The sequence below is a fragment of the Oncorhynchus mykiss genome, chromosome 12 (assembly GCF_057628025.1).
Source record: "Oncorhynchus mykiss isolate SJ-2025 chromosome 12, ASM5762802v1, whole genome shotgun sequence".
In the NCBI taxonomy this organism is placed as follows: domain Eukaryota; kingdom Metazoa; phylum Chordata; class Actinopteri; order Salmoniformes; family Salmonidae; genus Oncorhynchus; species Oncorhynchus mykiss.
In genome coordinates this window covers 22,210,066-22,231,094 of record NC_143033.1, presented here as the reverse complement: position 1 = coordinate 22,231,094, position 21,029 = coordinate 22,210,066, and the positions used below count along the sequence as shown (strand labels likewise).

At 44.1% G+C, this 21,029-nt stretch overlaps 1 protein-coding gene across 2 annotated transcripts; it reads left to right on the top strand.

Annotated features, from left to right (window-relative positions):
* Positions 1-285: 285 nt before the first annotated feature.
* Positions 286-19,746, top strand: LOC110537178 (sushi domain-containing protein 2). 2 transcript variants are annotated; one of them, XR_002475585.3, is made up of 16 exons: positions 286-608; positions 1,380-1,578; positions 1,707-1,858; positions 2,005-2,172; positions 3,279-3,453; positions 11,054-11,255; positions 15,013-15,098; positions 15,188-15,456; positions 15,630-15,773; positions 15,878-16,036; positions 16,420-16,668; positions 16,861-17,044; positions 17,201-17,295; positions 17,411-17,631; positions 18,995-19,091; positions 19,226-19,746. XR_002475585.3 is itself a non-coding variant. In XM_021623017.3 (16 exons), exons 1-16 carry the CDS (start codon positions 545-547, stop codon positions 19,284-19,286), a joined length of 2,481 nt encoding a protein of 826 aa, XP_021478692.1. In that variant the 5' UTR covers positions 286-544; the 3' UTR covers positions 19,287-19,746. The 2 variants fall into 2 exon arrangements, 1 of the variants encoding a protein (XP_021478692.1); XM_021623017.3 differs by having other exon boundaries at positions 17,411-17,587.
* The last annotated feature ends 1,283 nt before the right edge of the window (positions 19,747-21,029 follow it).

Sequence of the window (21,029 nt, the reverse complement as noted above, 5' to 3'; positions counted from 1 at the left end):
ATCAACCGTATTTATAATGAGAAATTGTGAATAACTTGAGTTAACACAGGCCAATAGAAGAATGTATTATTCTCACTGTGGTGTGTAATTAATGCATTACCATGGAAAAAGGGAATTACTTGTAACCTCCACAGTTTGTAATGATATTCTTCATCAGCTCACTCACAGTTCAAGGTGCTGATATTTTTTCTTTTGTGAGGTTTTTAATCTGTATGGCAGGTAGAGCCACCCACGCCCAACATACAGCCTTATTACTCAACTGTGAAAATAGGGTCCAAAATACACAAACACTGTTGAGTGAATTAGTCAACTGAGGACAAGCATGCAGAACTGTGTAATCACAATGACCTTTGCTACCATTTCTCAACAAAGATGCCTGTAAATGTTAGTTACCGAAAGGTTATGTGACACCGGACTGTTGAGCACAACCCGTAACTCATATTGGTAAAAATCTAGTAATTGCAGCTAGCTGGAAGCCTCTCTGTACATTGCATAGTACAGTATCAAGGACAGACTGTTGGTAAACAAACAGTCAAACATCAGGATGGGAAGAGCCTCTTACTTGGCTGTGATTTTCATCTGTTTTGTTTCCAGTAGCAGGATATCTGGTAGGTAGTGGAAACTTTGTCATACTAAATCTATTAATGGTGGTTCCACATGCGACTTGAAAAGGAAAAAATATGTTGCAGCTCAAGGTTTTTGGTTGGTAGTTGTGTTCAGTGGTGAAAAAAGTACCCAATTGTCATACTTGAGTAAAAGTAAAGATACCTTAATTGAAAATGACTCAAGTAAAAGTAAAAGTCACCCAGTAAAATTCTACTTGAGTAAAAGTCTGAGTATTTGGTTTAAAATATATCAAAAGTATCAAAAGTAAATGTAATTGCTAAAATATACTTAAGTATATTCAAATTCCTTATATTAAGCAAACAAGATGCCACAATTATTTAGATTTTTAAAGTTTACGGATAGCCAGGGGCACACTCAAACATTCAGACATAATTTACAAACGAAGCCTGTGTGTCTAGTGAGTCCACCAGATCAGTGGCAGTAGGGATGACCAAGGATATTCTGTTGATAAGTGCATGAATTGGACCATTTTCCTGTGCTGCTAAGCATTCAAAATGTAAGTGTACTTTTGGACGTCAAAGAAAATGTATGAAGTAAAAAGTACAATATTTTCTTAAGGAATCTAGTGAAGTAAAAGTACAAGAAGTTAAAAATATAAATAGTAAAGTACAGATACCCCAAAGAATGACTTAAGTAGTACTTTTAAGTATTTTTACTGAAGTACTTTACACCACTGGTTGTGTTATACTGTAACACCACACTTTATTTTTCTCCACTCTCATTTCACATGTAATTTTATATTTTTGTTACAGGACAGTCATGTGAAGGAAAATGTGGTGGCAAATTAGAATCCTGTTCTTGCCATGCCACTTGTGTATCCCTCGATAACTGCTGTGCGGACTATGGGGAGTACTGTGTCGATGTCACTCCATATTCCGGATCAATATTTGGTGGAACTGACTTTATTGTCCTCAAAGCAACTTTTAATGAGAGCTCCCAAATAATCTGCAGGTAGATTCAAAATACTTATTTCACTTAACTTACCTAACATATTGCTGAGTTTACATTCTAAGTTCTGTGAATGTATGGCTGGTAGATATGCATATTAAAGCTACTGAAAACTGTCTTTCTAATTGAAGGTTCAATGATGAAATCAAAACGGTGGGCTATGTGGACACAGACAGTAGAGGCCACTGCATATCACCTCTACTGTATGAAACAGGGTTGGTTCCTTTTCAGATCTCTACAGACAATGGTACAACCTTCAGCAGACATGGAGCTTGGTTATCAGGTAGGGAAACCCTGTGCAACACTGATATATGGCAGCTATTTATCACAAAATCCGACCAGATACACTTATTTAAAATGTCAATACCCCTTTCTTACCAATTTACAGTGAAATGCATTGATACTCCGTTTGTGTTTTTTAATCTACAGTCCATCCTGGAAAGTTAGATCCCAGTTTCAAAGCTACTATAATCAACGCAACCCAGTGGCAGTACTACGGCACCCCAAAAGTTGGAGGCCCGTTGGACATGACATGGAACACCTCACAGGTCAGAGCAGAAAAGGTCAACATAGAGCTCTGGGGATACATGGAGAAAGGTGAGTAACAGCTAAGTCCTGCCAACATCTTACCATTTGCTGTCAGTGCATTTTTTTTACATTTCACCTTTATCTAACCAGGTAGGTTCTCATTTACAACTGCGACCTGGCCAAGATAAAGCAAAGCAGTGCGACAAAAACAACAACACAGAGTTACATATAAACAAACGTACAGTCAATAACACAAAATAAAATAAAAATATATGTACAGTGTGTGCAAATGTAGAAGAGTAGGGAGGTAGGAAATAAATAGGCCCTAGAGGTGAAAATAATTACAATTTAGCAATGATACTGGAGTGATGTGCAGATGATGATGTGCAAGTAGAGAGAATGAGGTGCAAAAGAGCAAGAGGGTAAGTAATAATATGGGGATGAGGCAGTCGGGTGTGCTATTTACAGATTGCCTGTGTACAGGTACAGTACAGGCTCAGACAGCTGATGCTTAAAGTTAGAGAGGGAGATATAAAACTCCAGCTTCAGAGGTTTTGCAATTCGTTCCAGTCATTGGCAGCAGAGAACTGGAAGAAAAGGTGGCCAAAGAAAGTTTTGGCTTTGGGGATGACCAGTGCAATATACCTGCTGGAGCATGTGCTACGGGTCGGTGTTGCTATGGTGACCAGCGAGCTGAGATAAGGCGGGGCTTTACCTAGCAAAGACTGATAGATGACCTGGAGCCAGTGGGTTTGGCGATGGATATGTAGTGAGGGCCAGCCAACGAGAGCACACAGATCGCAGTGGTGGGTAGCATATGGGGCTTTGGTGATAAAAATGATGGCACTGTGACAGACTACATCCAGTTTGCTGAGTAGAGTGTTGGGGGCTATTTTGTAAATGACATCTCTGAAGTCAAGGATCGGCAGGATGGTCAATTTTAAGAGGGGATGTTTGGCGGTTGTTTCTGGAAAGGTGGATTTTTAAAAGCAGAAGCTCAAATTATTTGGGCACAGACGTAGATAGTATGACAGAACTCTGCAGGCTATATCTGCAGTAGATTGCAACTCCGCCCCCTTTGGCAGTTCTATCTTGTCAAAAAAATGTACAGTTAGGGATAGAAATTTCTGGATTTTTGGCATTCCAAGGATACTCATGGATGTTTCATGTCATAGGGGATCCCTACTCAGAGTCCTGGCAGGGTAAATGGGAGTACCTGTACTCTCTTGGGAGGGACCAGCCTAACAGTGGTGCCTTCAGATTTGTGCCCAAGACAGCAGGGAAGCCCTTCTCAGACTGGGAGGTCGGCTGTCTACGCATCAGCCCCAGTACTCACCCAGATGGAACATGGTACGGCAAAAGACTCGACACACTCACATTTAAACTGATAACAAAAATAGCATACAGCATTTTTTGCAGCACAACCTACCAGTGGTGGAAAAAGTACCCAATTGTCCTACTAAAAGTAAAGATACCTTAATAGAAAATGACTCAAGTATAAGTGTCACGACTTCCACTGAAGGTGGCTCCTCTCCCAGTACGGGCAGCGCTCGGCGGTCATCGTCGCCGGCCTAGTAGCTGCCACCGATCCCTTTTCATTTTCGTTTGGTTTTGTCTGTCTTGTGTTCACCTGTGTCTAGTTTAGGCTAATCAGTGGGGTATTTAATCTCGCCCTACCCGCTAGGTTTTGTGCAGGATTGTTTGTGTTACTGTCGTTGGCTTGGGTTGCGTTTTTCCCTGTTAAGCAGGTTTATTTCACTTGACTTTTTCCCACAAGTTAGTTTAGTCAGAGGACTGTGTTCCTCCATTTTCGACTAGACTGCGTTCCTGTTTTCTAGGGGCTGCTTTTGTGGTCCTGTACCTGTTTTGTTGGTGGACAGTAATAAAACGCCCTTCTTGGAATTCTTGCTCTCCTGCACCTGACTCCACACCCACTTCTCCAGGGAGATATTGAAAGAATCCCGCACTGAAAAATCATGGAGTCAGCAGGAGCGGACGCGCCCTCCCCGTCCATGGAGGAGAGTGTCCTCCAGCATACCTCCGTTTTACACCGTCTGGGGACGGCTATGGATCAAGTGATGGCGAGAATGGAGAGATGTGAGAGGAGCGGCCTCCCTACCCCGTCTTCAGCAACTCTCCAGCCTGCACCACCACCTTCTCCTGCGGCATCCGGACCCAGCAGGATTCGGCTCGCGCTCCCGAGGGAGTACGATGTGACAGCTGCCGGGTGCAAGGGGTTCCTGCTCCAGCTGGAGCTTTACCTGGCAACCGTTCACCTGACTCCTTCGGGAGGAGAGAGTGTCAACGTCCTCGTCTCCTGCCTGTCGGGCAAAGCCCTGGAGTGGGCCAATGCGGTCTGGGAGGGTCCAGACTCGGCAAGGGATCATTACCCAGAGTTCACCCACCGCTTCCGAGCTGTGTTCGACCACCCACCGCAGGGCCGAACGGCGGGTGAACGTCTGTTTCATCTGAGGCAGGCGACGTGGAGCGACTTCGCGCTGGAGTTTCGGACCCTGGCCGCCGGTGCGGGGTGGAATGACAGGGCCCTGATGGACCACTATAGGTGCAGCCTGCGGGAGGACGTCCGCAGGGAGCTAGCTTGTTGAGACACCACCCTCACTGGACAACTTGCTGGCTGCTCGCGGAAGTCCAGATCGGGTTCTGTCCGTTCCATCCCCCAGCACTCCCACTCCGACACCAATGGAGTTAGGGGGTGCTGCAGCTAGGGCGACCGGAAGAGGAGCCTCCTCCTGCACCAGTTGTGGTCGGAGAGGGCACACTGCCGACCGGTGCTGGAGGAGCTCGTCTGGGAGTCGAGAGGGCAGGCAGAGCACTGCTCGGGCACCCCAGATGAATCAGCACCAGGCTCACCCAGAGCTCCCTGGTCATATGTATGTGTTGATTTATTTTCCTGAGTTTTCCCCCCATTCCCATCATAAGGCGCTAGTAGATTGAGGCGCAGCGGGGAATTTTATGGACCGCGGGTTCGCGCTTAACTTCTTATGGCTGGGGGCAGTATTGAGTAGCTTGGATGAATAAGGTGCCCAGAGTAAACTGCCTGCTCCTCAGTCCCAGTTGCTAATTTATGCATATTATTAGTATATTTGGATAGAAAACACTCTGAAGTTTCTAACACTGTTTTAATGATGTCTGTGAGTATAACAGAACTCATATGGCAGGCAAAAACCTGAGAAAAAATCCAACCAGTAACTGGGAAATCTGAGGTTGGTCGATTTTCAACTCATTCCCTATTGAAGATACAGTGGGATATTGGTCATGTTGTACTTCCCAAGGCTTCCACTAGATGTCAACCGTCTTTAGAAACTTGTTTGAGGCTTCTACTGTAAAGGAGGGGCTCATAAGGGCTCTTTGAGTCAGTGGTCTGGCAGATTGCCACGAGCTGGTCACGCGCATTCACATGAGAGGTAGCTCGCACTCCATTGCTATTCTACAGACAAGGAATTTTCCAGTTGGAACATTATTGAAGATTTAAATGAATATTAAGTGAATATTTATGTTATTTCTGACTTCTGTTGACTGCACAATATGGCGGATATATTTTTGGCTTGTTGGGTCTCTGAGTGACGTACTCAGATTATTGCATGGTTTGCTTTTTCCGTAAAGCTTTTTTGAAATCTGACACAGCTGTTGCATTAAGGAGAAGTGTATCTAAAGTTCCATGTATAGCACTTGAATTTTCATCAACATTTCTAATGAGTATTTCTGTAAATTTATGTGGCTCACTACTGAACATAACACGCCAATGTATACTGAGATTTTTTTAATATAAATATGAACTTTATCGAACAAAACATACATGTATTGTGTAACATGAAGTCCTATGAGTATCATCTGATGAAGATCATCAAAGGTTAGTGATTAATTCTCTCTCTATTTCTGATTTTTGTGACTCCACTCTTTGGCTGGAAAAATGTCTGTGTTTTTCTGTGACTTGGCTCTGACCTAACATAATCGTTTGTGGTGCTTTCGCTGTAAAGCCTATTTAAAATCGGACACTGTCGTGCGATTAACAACAAGAATACCTTTAAAATGGTATAAGCTGTTTGAGGAATTTTAATTATGAGATTTCTGTTGTTTTGAATTTGGCACTTTCACTGGCTGTTGTCATATCAATCCCGTTAACGGGATCTCAGCCCATAATACGTTTTAAATTAGGGATTCCAATGGTTCAGATGGACCAACCCTTCCCCGTGCACGCCCTAGATAGTCGACCATTAGGGTCAGCGCTGGTCAGGGAGGCCAAAGTTCCACTGGACATGGTGACGCAGGGGGGTCATGTGGAGTGGATTAGTCTCTTCCTCATTGATTCTCCTGCGTTTCCAGTGGTGCTGGGAATTCCCTGGTTAGCTTATCACAATCCCCAAATTTCGTAGGAAACAGGGGGCTCTAAAGGTGTGGTCAGAGGTGTGCTCAGGTAGGTGTGTGGGAGTTTCCATCGGTGCAACGACGTGGAGAGTCCGGACCAAGTCTCCACCGTGCACATTCCCAATTATGGCAATTTGGCTATCGCTTTCTGTAAAAAGAGTGCGACCCAATTACCACCTCATCGACGAGAGGATTGTGCGATAAACCTCCAGGTAAACGTCGCACTTCCCAGGAGTCACGTGTATCCCCTGTCACAGGAGGAGACGGTGGCTATGAAGACATATGTCACCGAAGCTCTGGGACAGGGGTACATTCGGCCCTCCACGCCTCCTCAAGTTTATTTTTTGTGAAGGAGGGAGGTCTGCGTCCGTGCATTGACTATAGAGGTCTAAATTCCATCACAGTGGGGTTCAGTTACCTCTCATCGCCACGGCGGTGGAGTCATTTCACGGAGCACGCTTCTTCATAAAACTGGATCTCAGGAGCTCGTATAACTTGGTGCGTATCTGGGAGGGAGATGAGTGGAAGACCGCGTTTAGTACCACATCTGGCCATTATGAGTACCTCGTCATGCCGTATGGGTTGAAAAATGCTCCAGCCGTCTTCCAATCCTTTGTAGACAAGATTCTCAGGGACCTGCACGGGCAGGGTGTAGTGGTTTATATCGATGACATTCTGATGTATTCCGCCACAAGCGCCGCCCATGTGTTACTGGTGTGCATGGTACTTGGGCGACTGTTGGAGCATGACTTGTACGTCAAGGCCGAGAAGGAGGCGGGCAGAGCTTTTAGCCGTCTGAAGGCTTTGTTTACCGATGCTCCCGTATCCCCTCATCCGGACCCCACTTTGGCATTCATAGTGGAGGTGGACGTGTCCGAGGCTGGTGTTGGAGCCGTGCTATCACAGCGCTCGGGCACGTCACTGATGCTTCGCCCTTGCGCTTTCTTATTCGAGGAAGCTCAGTCTGGCGGAGCGAAACTCTAATGTGGGGGACTGGGATTTGCTGGCTGTGGTAAAGGCTCTGAAGGTGTGGAGACATTGGCTTGAGGGGGCGCAACACTCTTTTCTCATCTGGACTGACCACCGTAATCTGGAGTACATCCGGGGGGCTAGGAGACTGAATCCTCGCCAGGCAAGGTGGGCGATGTTTTTCACCAGATTTCGTTTCACCATCTCATATAGACCAGGTTCCCGTAACGCTAAGGCCGACGACGCACTCTCCCGTCTCTATGATACCGAGGAGCGGTCCATCGATCCCACCCCCATACTTCCGGCTTCTTGTCTGGTGGCACCGGTGGAATGGGAGGTGGATGCGGACATTGAGCGGGCGTCACGGTTAGAACCTACTCCACCACAATGTCCAGCTGGTCAGAGGTACGTCCCGCTTGGTGTTCGCGACAGATTGATCAAGTGGGCCCACACGCTACCCTCCTCTGGTCATCCAGGGATTGGGTGCGGGGTCTTAGGGGGAAGTACTGATGGCCCACCTTGGCCAAGGACGTGAGGGTTTATGTCTCCTCCTGTTCGGTGTGCACCCAGTGTAAGGCTCCTAGACACCTGCCTAGAGGGAATTTACAGCCCCTCCCCGTTCCACAGCGGACTTGGTCGGTGGACTTCCTCACCGATCTTCCTCCGTCACAGGGGAACACCATGATCCTGGTCATTGTGGATCGGTTTTCTAAGTCCTTCCGTCTCTTCCCTTTGCCCGGTCTCCCTACGGCTCTACAGACTGCGGTGGCCCTGTTTAGACACGTCTTCCAGCACTACGGGGTGCCTGAGGACATAGTTTCTGATCGGGGTCCCCAGTTCACGTCCCAGGTTTGGAGGGCGTTCATGGAGCTTGTGGGAGTCTTGATCAGCCAGTGTGTGCTGTTCTGTGAAGAGCGTTGTACGAGATCTTCAGTTTCTGAAAGCTATACCATGTGACAATTTGCCAAGAAACTGAAGATCTTGTACAACTCTGTGTACTACTCCCTTCACAGAACAGAGAAAACTGGCTCTAACCAGAATAGAAATAGGAGTGGTAACCCCGGTGCACAACTGAGCAAGAGGACAAGTACATTAGAGCGTCTAGTTTGAGAAACAGACTCCTCACAAGTCCTCAACTGGTAGCTTCATTAAATAGTATCCGCTGAACACCAGTCTCAACGTCAACAGTGAAGAGGCGACTTCGGAATGCTGGCCTTCTAGGCAGAGTTGCAAAGAAAAAGCCATATCACAGACTGGCCAATTTGACGTTGACGTTGAGACTGGTGTTTTGCGGGTACTATTTAATGAAGCTGCCAGTTGAGGACTTGTGAGGCGTCTGTTTCTCAAACTAGACACTCTAATGTACTTGTCCTCTTGCTCAGTTGTGCACCGGGGCTCACACTCCTCTTTCTATTCTGCTTCGAGCCAGTTTGCTCTGTTCTGTTTAGGGAGTAGTACACAGAGTTGTATGAGATCTTCAGTTTCTTGGCAAATTCTCACATGGTATAGCTTTAATTTCTCAGAACAAAAATAGACTGACGAGTTTCAGAAGAAAGTGCTTTGTTTCTGGCCATTTTGAGCCTGTAATCGAACCCACAAATGCTGATGATCCAGATACTCAACTAGTCTAAAGAAGGACCGTTTTATTGCTTCTTTAATCAGGACAACAGTTTTCAGCTGTGTTAACATATTTGCAAAAGGGTTTTCTAATGATCAATTAGCTTTTTAAAATGATAAACTTGGATTAGCTAACACAACGTGCCATTGGATCACAGGAGTGATGGTTGCTGATAATGGGCCTCTGTACGCCTATGTAGATATTCTATTACAAATGTGCCATTTCCAGCTACAAGAGTCATTTACAATATTAACAATGTCTACACTGTATTTCCGATTTGATGTTATTTATTTTATTATAATATTTTTTTTACCCCTTTTTCTCCCCAATTTCGAGGTATCCAATTGTTTTGTAGCTACTATCTTGTCTCATCGCCACAACTCCCGTACGGGCTCGGGAAATACGAAGGTTGAAAGTCATGCGTCCTCCGATACACAACCCAACCAAGCCGCACTGCTTCTTAACACAGCGCCATCCGACCCAGAAGCCAGCTGGCACCTGGCAACCTTGGTTAGCGATGAGACAAGGATTTCCCTGCCGGCCAAACCCTCCTTAACCAGGACGTCGCTAGGCCAATTGTGCATCGCCCCACGGACCTCCCGGTCGCGGTCGGTTACGACAGAGCCTGGGCGCGAACCCAGAGTCTCTGGTGGCACAGCTGGCACTGCAGTACAGCGCCCCTAACCACTGGAGGCCATATTTGATGTTATTTTAATAGACAAAAAATGTGCTTTTCTTTCAAAAACAAGGACATTTCTAAGTGACCCCAAACTTTTGAACGGAGGTGTGTGTACATGTTGTTGTAACTGCGTTAGCTACCTAGTCATAAACCACATACATGTTGTTGTAACTGCGTTAGCTACCTAGTCATAAACCACATACATGTTGTTGTAACTGCGTTAGCTACCTAGTCATCAACCACATACATGTTGTTGTAACTGCGTTAGCTACCTAGTCATAAACCACATACATGTTGTTGTAACTGCGTTAGCTACCTAGTCATAAACCATATACATGTTGTAACTGCGTTAGCTACCTAGTCATCAACCACATACATGTTGTTGTAACTGCGTTAGCTACCTAGTCATCAACCACATACATGTTGTTGTAACTGCGTTAGCTACCTAGTCATAAACCACATACATGTTGTTGTAACTGCGTTAGCTACCTAGTCATAAACCACATACATGTTGTTGTAACTGCGTTAGCTACCTAGTCATCAACCACATACATGTTGTTGTAACTGCGTTAGCTACCTAGTCATCAACCACATACATGTTGTTGTAACTGCGTTAGCTACCTAGTCATAAACCACATACATGTTGTTGTAACTGCGTTAGCTACCTAGTCATCAACCACATACATGTTGTTGTAACTGCGTTAGCTACCTAGTCATCAACCACATACATGTTGTTGTAACTGCGTTAGCTACCTAGTCATCAACCACATACATGTTGTTGTAACTGCGTTAGCTACCTAGTCATCAACCACATACATGTTGTTGTAACTGCGTTAGCTACCTAGTCATCAACCACATACATGTTGTTGTAACTGCGTTAGCTACCTAGTCATAAACCACATACATGTTGTTGTAACTGCGTTAGCTACCTAGTCATAAACCACATACATGTTGTTGTAACTGCGTTAGCTACCTAGTCATAAACCACATACATGTTGTTGTAACTGCGTTAGCTACCTAGTCATAAACCACATACATGTTGTAACTGCGTTAGCTACCTAGTCATAAACCACATACATGTTGTTGTAACTGCGTTAGCTACCTAGTCATAAACCACATACATGTTGTTGTAACTGTGTTAGCTACCTAGTCATCAACCACATACATGTTGGCTGAAAATGAAGAAAATAAAGTTATTGTTCAACATAAAGTTGAGCAAATAAGTTGAGTAGGCTCCATCAGTGTATGCAGACATAGTCATACAGATAAACTGTCACCGTGATATGAATGTCCTATAGGAATGTCCAGGCAGTGTGGACAGAGGACCATGCTCTAGCCTGGCATCTGGAGGACAAGTTCAGGCAGGACTCAGCCGTCTGGGCACTGGATAAGTGTAAAGCCTGGGACCAGCTGGAGGAGACACTGCCAGACTTCCTCTCTGAAATTATTGACTGTCCATGCACACTGGCTCAGGCTAGAGCAGACACTGGGAGGTTTCATGTAAGTCAAAGCAGTAAACTATGGTATAGATGTAGGATCTTAATTTGATCACCATGTTGCAGGAGAACTGTCCACGTATTTGAGGTTTAAAAACGCTTCTGAAGTTTCAAATCAAATCAAACTGTACTTGTCACATGCACCGAATATAACAGTGAAATACTTACTTACAAGACCTTAACCAACAGTGCAGTTTTAAGAAAATATAACCCCCCAAAAAAGTAAGAAAATAATAACAAATAATTAAGAGCTTCAGTAAATAACAATAACGGGGCTATATGCAGGGGGTACCGGTACAGAGTCAATGTGCGGGGGCACCGGTGTCGACGTAATGGAGGTAATATGTACATGTAGGTAGAGTTATTAAAGTGACTGTGCATAGATAATAAAAGAGAGTAGCAGCAGCAAAGAAGATGGTGGGGGGGGGCAATGCAAAAAGTATTCTAGTCAACTACAGGTAAAAGAGGACTGAGCACGCCCCCATTCTCATCAACGGGGCTGCAGTGGAGCAGGTTGAGAGCTTCAAGATTCTTGGTGTCCACATCACCAACAAACAAACATGGTCCAAGCACACCATGACAGTCGTGAAGGGGGCACGACAAAACCTATTCCCCCTCAGGAGACTGAAAAGATTTGGCATGGGTCCTCAGATCCTCAAAAGGTTCTACAGCTGCACCATCGAAAGCATGGTTACATAACTGCCTGGTATGGCAACTGCTCGGCCTCTGACCGCAAGGCACTACAGAGGGTAGTGTGAACGGCCCAGTACATCACTGGGGCCAAGCTTCCTGCCATCCAGGACCTCTATACCAGGCGGTGTCAGAGGAAGGCCCTAATAATTGTCAAAGACTCCACAACCCTAGTCATAGACTGTTCTCTCTGCTACCACACGGCAAGCTGTACCGGAGCGCCAAATCTAGGTCCAAGAGGCTTCTAAACAGCTTCTACCCCCAAGCCATAAGAGTCCTGAACATCTAGTCAAATGACTACCCAGACTATTTGCATTGCCTCCCCTCCCCTCTCCACACCCCTGCCACTCTCTGTTGTCATCTATGCATAGTCACTTTAATATTAACTCTACCTACATGTACATACTACCTCAACTAACCGGTGCCCCCGCACATTGACTCTGTACCGGCACACCTCTGTATACAGTGCCTTGCGAAAGTATTCGGCCCCCTTGAACTTTGCGACCTTTTGCCACATTTCAGGCTTCAAACATAAAGATATAAAACTGTATTTGTTTGTGAAGAATCAACAACAAGTGGGACACAATCATGAAGTGGAACGACATTTATTGGATATTTCAAACTTTTTTAACAAATCAAAAACTGAAGAATTGGGCGTGCAAAATTATTCAGCCCCCTTAAGTTACTTTGTAGCGCCACCTTTTGCTGCGATTACAGCTGTAAGTCGCTTGGGGTATGTCTCTATCAGTTTTGCACATCGAGAGACTGAAATTTTTTTCCCATTCCTCCATTCCTCCTGAGCTCGAGCTCAGTGAGGTTGGATGGAGAGCATTTGTGAACAGCAGTTTTCAGTTCTTTCCACAGATTCTCAATTGGATTCAGGTCTGGACTTTGACTTGGCCATTCTAACACCTGGATATGTTTATTTTTGAACCATTCCATTGTAGATTTTGCTTTATGTTTTGGATCATTGTCTTGTTGGAAGACAAATCTCCGTCCCAGTCTCAGGTCTTTTGCAGACTCCATCAGGTTTTCTTCCAGAATGGTCCTGTATTTGGCTCCATCCATCTTCCCATCAATTTTAACCATCTTCCCTGTCCCTGCTGAAGAAAAGCAGGCCCAAACCATGATGCTGCCACCACCATGTTTGACAGTGGGCATGGTGTGTTCAGGGTGATGAGCTGTGTTGCTTTTACGCCAAACATAACGTTTTGCATTGTTGCCAAAAAGTTCAATTTTGGTTTCATCTGACCAGAGCACCTTCTTCCACATGGTGTGTCTCCCAGGTGGCTTGTGGCAAACTTTAAACGACACTTTTTATGGATATCTTTAAGAAATGGCTTTCTTCTTGCCACTCTTCCATAAAGGCCAAATTTGTGCAATATACGACTGATTGTTGTCCTATGGACAGAGTCTCCCACCTCAGCTGTAGATCTCTGCAGTTCATCCAGAGTGATCATGGGCCTCTTGGCTGCATCTCTGATCAGTCTTCTCCTTGTATGAGTTGAAAGTTTAGAGGGACGGCCAGGTATTGGTAGATTTGCAGTGGTCTGATACTCCTTCAATTTCAATATTATCGCTTGTACAGTGCTCCTTGGGATGTTTAAAGCTTGGGAAAACTTTTTGTATCCAAATCCGGCTTTAAACTTCTTCACAACAGTATCTCGGACGTGCCTGGTGTGTTCCTTGTTCTTCAGGATGCTCTCTGCGCTTTTGACGGACCTCTGAGACTATCACAGTGCAGGTGCATTTATACGGAGACTTGAATACACACAGGTGGATTGTATTTATCATCATTAGTCATTTAGGTCAACATTGGATCATTCAGAGATCCTCACTGAACTTCTGGAGAGAGTTTGCTGCACTGAAAGTAAAGGGGCTGAATCATTTTGCACGCCCAATTTTTCAGTTTTTGATTTGTTAAAAAAGTTTGAAATATCCAATAAATGTCGTTCCACTTCATGATTGTGTCCCACTTGTTGTTGATTCTTCACAAAAAAATACAGTTTTATATCTTTATGTTTGAAGCCTGAAATGTGGCAAAAGGTTGCAAAGTTCAAGGGGGCCGAATACTTTCGCAAGGCACTGTATATTGTTATTTTTTACTGCCGCTCTTTAATTACTTGTTACTTTTATCTCTTATTCTTATCCCTATTTTTTGACACTGCATTGTTGGTTAGGGGATCATAAGTAAGCATTTCACTGTAAGGTAATACCTGTGGTATACCTGTAATACCTGTGGTATTCAGCGCATATGACTGATAAAATTTGATTTGATGAGTCGTCCCTGGTCGTGCAGTCATGAGTGAACAGGGAGTACAGGAGGGGACTGAGCACTCGCCCGTGTTGGGGATCAGCATAGTCAATGAATAGCATTCTCACATAGGTGTTCCTTTTGTCCAGGTGTGAAAGGGTAGTGTGGAGTGCAATAGAGATTGCATCATCTGTGGGTCTGTTGGTGCAGTATGCAAATGGGAGTGGGTCTATGGTTTTTGGGATAATGATGTTGATGTGAGCCATGACCAGTCTTTCAAAGCATTTTATGGCTACAGACGTGAGTGCTACGGGTCAGTAGTCATTTAAGCATTTTACGTTGGTGTTCTTGGGCACAGGGACTATGATGGTTTGCTTGAAGCATGTTTGTATTACAGACTCAGACAGGGAGAGGTTGAAAATGTCAGTGAAGACACTTGCCAGTTGGGTAGCGCATGCTCAGAGTACAAATCCTGGTAATCCGTCAGGCTCTGCGGCCTTGTCAATGTTGACCTGTTTAAAGGTCTTACCCACATCGGCTGAATGTATCAACCTCTATAAATATGTCCATTAATCACAATCCACATAATTCACATTTCCTGTTGCTGCAGGATTATTTTCCTGCTATAAACTGGCACAAATTAAGATCCTACACCTGTACCTTGATCAGTAAAGGCTAATATGTTTGTGCTCCCAACAGTGCAGGCATAGCATACATACAGTATTGCTTTACATGTATGATAGATACCAGTAAAAGAAAGGAGTATGATACAGTTTGCTTTGTGCATTTTAATTGATGCTTTTCCTTTCACCCACAGACAGATTATGGCTGTGATATGGAGAAGGGGAGTGTGTGTACCTACCACCCAGGAAGTGTGCACTGTGTGCGGGCCATACAAGCCAGGTAAGTCCCATAACAATCTAATGATTTGTCAGTCATTAAGAGTCCCCAAGGCCTATTTGTATCCTGTGTTTCATGTTCACTGTTGACAGCCCCAAGTTTGCAGCAGGACAGCAGTGTTGCTATGACCACACGGGGGCCCAGGTTTTGACAGATGACTCCATTGGCGGGAGTACCCCAGACAGAGCCCATGACTGGGGCTCACCCCCATTTGTAAAGCCCCCCAGAGTCCCTGGGTTCTCCCACTGGCTCTACGACGTCCTCAGCTTCTACTACTGCTGCCTGTGGTCTGACAACTGTCACTACTACTTCAAACGCAGACCCTCCAGTGACTGCAGGACCTACCAAGTACCAAAAGCAGGTGAGAAAATGGCTCTGGTCTATAGTATGACTGTCTGATTCACGACATTACAGCTGTCTGAAAATAATATTATACAGTGTCTAAAATGTACATATTTTTTTCTGTTATTTACTATCGTTTCAATGTCATCTTAGAATAATTTATAATAATGGTATTGGATTTTTTATCACTAGGTGTGGTGTTTGGAGACCCCCACTTCATAACATTTGATGGCGTCAGTTACTCCTTCAATGGAAAGGGGGAATACACCATTGTGGTCTCAGAAAGCAAGGAACTGACAATACAGGGCAGAACAGAGCCGGTAATACTGACAAATGGTGAGTTTTTAAGAAAACCTATAGTTAGAATGAAAGGGACAAGAAATTCATTATCAAGAAATTATTTTTACATTGATTATTATTCATAAACATTCATTTCACAGGCAGCATGGTGAAAGCAACAAAGCTGTCAGCGGTTGCCATGAGAGAGGGGACCTCTGACATCATTGAGGTGCGACTCGGAAACCCTCAAGACCACCTACAGGTGCTGCAGAACCAAACCTCCCTCTCCTTCTCTGAGCAGAGCTGGATGGATCTGAAGGGTGAGACCTTGGGCTTTTTTAATTGACCTTTGGATTCATGGAAGAGCTATTGTTTTCATAAAATAATCAATGCAGTGGAGAGATAATGCTGCAGAGATAAGGCTGAGCTGGCTCACTGATGAAGAGATATAAGGGCTGTCTGTGCCCTTGTGAAATTACTAACACAACAACTGCTTTAAAGTCCTAGCTTCCCTGCGTAAAGAGAATGATTCAACTTTAATTTCAAGTTCAAATGTTTGACATCAGTATTCACCAAGTCTGCACTGAGCTGTAAATGTGGATGTAGAATCTAGAATGGAGATTCTATTTTCTAAAATGTCAACCAGATAAGATAAGAAAAATGTGCAGTTCTAAGATATGGATCTATCATACTTATTTTCCAGGTGTGTTTGTATTTTCGCCCAACCCTACAAATGTGACTGTCATGTTCCCCTCTGGAGCTGGAGTGGAACTGAGACTGAGAGGGGGAACCATGACAACCACAGTGCTTCTACCAGAGGTGTTTAAGGATTTTACCCGTGGACTGTTAGGAAAGATGAACGGTGATCCCAAAGATGACCTGGTTACCAGTGATGGTCAGACTGAGTCTGATCAAGGCAATGCAGAGGGGCTGTTTAATTTCGGGGCAAGCTGTGAGTAAATACAAAGTCTGCATCTAATTAATATCATACATGTTCTCCTGACAGATTACAGAGATATTGTTAATCACTAACTAAGGTTCAGTGTACTCATAATGCAATTGCACACAGTTGTCATGTGCACAACAAATGCAGTCAATACATTTTTTACTCAGTAAAAATATGCTTTTACTTAAAATTTTCCAGGGGCTATATTGAACGAGTCCACGCTCTTCACGTACGATTCGGAACACTTGTTGAACTCATATCTCCATGCTCCAAAACACGACGCCAGTTTCCGTCCAGTGTTTTCCATCCCTGAGGATCCAAATGATCCTCTCGGCAGCCAAGCCTCTGAGCTGTGCTCTGGAGAGGGCTCTCTGTACTGTAGGTACGACAAGCATGGATCAGAGGAATCTAGCCAGACATCTGCCATCTTCTGTTATCACACACAGTACACTGAGACACTATACTTTTTTATAGCTAAAGAGACATAATGTTCTCTTCTGTTTATTGCTTGAAATATCTTATCATATTTGCATTGTAGGTATGATACGCTGATGGCTCGTAGTCTGGAGATGGGCAATGCCACCAGGGTATCTTTTCAGAGCCACAGGTCTGTAGTGGAGGATCTAGAGCCAGGTAGGTAACCTACTGTATAACAAAATAACAAACAATGAACATAAGCACATTTGCACCGTTAGTCATAGAATTAATATAGCGGTAAATTATGCCCATCTTATCTCATTCTCTACAGTGGTGTCCTGTGGCTGGCTTTCTCCACCCACAAATGGAAAGAAGGAGGGGACCAGATATTTACAGGGAGCTGTGGTGAAGCTGTCCTGTGACTCTGGCTATGTCCTCTGGGGGTCAGAGGAGCACACATGCCTGGGGACTGGTCAATGGTCTGGTGAAACCACGACCTGCGTGGCTGGTATGGACCATAGCTGAAATCAACAGCAAAATTCTATGCTACTGGTATGAATCATCGCTGAAATCAACAGCAACATGATATATGCTCCTGGTATGTAGGAAATACCAGTATGAAAATGTATTGTGGCAGACCAGGGGGTTTGGGTCAAAACATTTACACAGATCAGACACGGACAGAGTAGGATTAGCTCAGTTTCAAAGCTATTTGTTAAAATAATAGTCCAAAAGAATAGGTCTCCCCCAAGAGACCCTCTCCAGGATACCATCTTCTGGGCTCCGGGTCTAGCTGTATCCTGTGGTGATCAAAAAAAAAAAAAAAAAAAAAAAAAAAAAAAAAACCTATCCTGTTACCGCCCCCAACTATACAGGAGTCCGTTCCTCCTCCAGTCTCTCCCCAGTGTGCTGCCCTTCTGGCAGCTTTATGGGACTTGTACAGCTGGTGAGCAATCAGCCCTTGATTACTCACCAATCCCCAATCAGCCCCAATTAGTCCTGGCAGGAGAGCCCGTCGAGACCTGGCACGTCCAGCAGATGGAGTCATCGCCTCGTGATCTATACTCCGTCTGTCACCAGGCCTCGACAAGTCTCCCCCTGGTGGTTGACCTGCTGTACGCCACAGCATGCACTCACTACTGGAAGTCGCTCTGAATAAGAGTGTCTGCTAAATGACAAAAATGTAAATGTAAAAATGTATTTATCATCACTGAAATCAACAGCAAAATGCCCTATAATTCTGGTAAAAATGATCAATAAAATCAACAGCAAAATGCTCTATAATTCTGGTAACAAATTATCACTAAAACGTTACTGCAAAATGAAATCAATATTGGCTGAGGATCAATATCATGGGTGTATTGCCAGTGAGGTCACATCAACTTTACCATGCTTAATGTTTGAAATCAGTTGCTTTTTATGTACGGCGTGTCCTGTCTTCTTTTGATTTCCCCAAATTATAAAAAAAATCATAACTTCACCACCGATTCATGTGCTTTGTTTAAGCCCCTTTTACAACCCCTCCACTAATACCGTTGACATGAGTTGGCAGGGACAGATATGGGAGCATATTGCTATGGCAATGAGACCAGACTGAGTTTGAATCATCACATACAGTATAATTGACAAAATTCTTTAAATATCCATAGCATAGGCTAGCTAAAGTACTGTTGTGATACTGAAGGATGCTGTAGTCACTATACTATTATTTACAGTGCGTCATCATGAATAACATAGGTATGAAATTGAGTATCTGAAAATCAAAGGTTTGCATTCTCCTTTTTGACTGTGGACAAGCTGATAATCGCTCCTCCTTTATCGAAAAGGGAAGCATTTCAAAGCCCTCACAACAAAATGATTTATCTTTCCCTCTAATGCCACACTTAAACTACAGTATATGCTCTTTGTTTTGCAGATAATCTCAGGGGAATTGTGGTTGGTTCAGTTATTGGAGCACTAGCATTAATCCTAATGATAGTAACACTCATAATCAACAGCAGACAACATAAAAGGTAGGGTATAGTGCCTTACATTTTTGTTTACACACTTCCTCAGAAAAATACACCTTTTACACTATACACGTACCTTCAAGGTTGTGAGCTCAATGCTACAGCAGTTAAACATGTCTTCTTATTTTTCTGTTCAGAGAAACTGCAGCATCTGCTGTGTCAGATGATGGTCAAGATCAGATCAGGGTGGTTTTCTAATGGACATTCTACAGGACCCATAGAACAGTTGGTTTAAGAATACCAGCACAGAGAATGACTGCATCACAGAAAGCCTTGACTATCTCACAGAAAGCCTTTCAGTAAACTTCAGTACTAGGCTATATTCTTCAATAGACACACTCCATAAATGTTTGTATGTAACCCACTTTTGCATAAAGGACTCAGATATGTCTCACGGTTAGAGTTGCAAACATAAACATGTGTTCTACTGCTGATAGTGAAAGTAGAGTTAATTGCACCATAATGTATCTGGTTATATGGCAAAACACAATACCTGTTGATTTAAAACAGTACTGTACCTAATGACATGCATATATCCACACTTCTAACTCTGTAATGCAAAATATGAATGTATGGCATGTAATAATATCAGCAATGAAATTCATGATATCTCTTCCACTACCATACTAATAAATGGCATCACTGCACACTCACGGTACTGATTGAGTCAGGTGTGAGGTTCATTGTTTGAATTATTTATGACAGATGTTTTATTTATGTAACAGACAGGTTACTGGTTTGTGTCCCTAAGCCGACTAGGTGAAAAAAATTGGCCGATGTACACTTGAGCAAGGCACTTAACCCTAATTGCTCCTGTCAGTCGTTCTGGATAAGAGCATCTGCTAAATGACTAAAATGTAAAATGGAGTTTAGGGGGCCGAGTGGCGCAGTGGTCTAAGGCACTGCATCGCAGTGCTAGAGGTGTCACTACAGACCCGGGTTTGATCCTGGGCTGTATCACAACCGATCGGGAGTCCCATAGGGCGGCACACAATTGGTCCACGTTAGGGGAGGGTTTGGCCAGGGTAGGCCGTCATTGTAAAAAATCATTTGTTCTTCACTGACTTGCCTAGTTAAATAACATTGAGTTATCGATTATGTGGGAGAGAAACATAAACAAGTAGAACTTCACCCAAGAGACTGGAGTTGAGCATAATGAATGGAGAGGGCTTGAGGTGCTGACATTATGTTAGATCATCTGATACACTGGCGCAGGCTTATTAGATTCATTGAAGCAGGGAAACCCAGAGGACAGACCTACAGGCTCGTCATATCAAAATTCTCCACCTCCTCTCTAGTGTCAGTCTGTCTATTAGAACTCCATCACTCCCTCAGATGTAGGAGCCACAGTGAGTGAATGTTACATGCCCATAGATGTACATAGAAGTGGAAGTCACTGCAAAATAACCTTATGAACATATTAGGTATCTGAGTATACCAAAGCTCCAACAGTGGTGCAAACAGAAAGGTAATGTTTTGGAGTTTGAGGCTGTAACCCCCCCCCTGTTTATACTGTAGCTCAGGGGTAGCTTAGCAGTTTATGTGGTGAATGTACATGCTGTCCCTGCACATGGCAGAGCGATAAGATTACTATGGAGAGGACAAAGAGCACCAGTATATGACAAGACTGCAGAGGCCAATCATTGAATAAACCCCATCGTTGCTGTTGCCGGATTCATCCACCAACTACTTGCCATTTGCGCTATAAATACAATTTGAGTTATCCTCTGCAGGTCTCAGGGCAACAGAGGAGCAGCACCACTGTTCCAACCATGCCTATCAACTCATCCCATGGATAACACTTACTGCTTGATAGGTGCTAGAATGGATCAGCTGGGTATATAAATGTTGTGAGTGATGCTGATTTGTCCAGGGCAATCCATCCCACTATGAGGCAGCCTTCCTGAACTCTTTGGGGGAAAATATAGCTGCTCTTTTGTA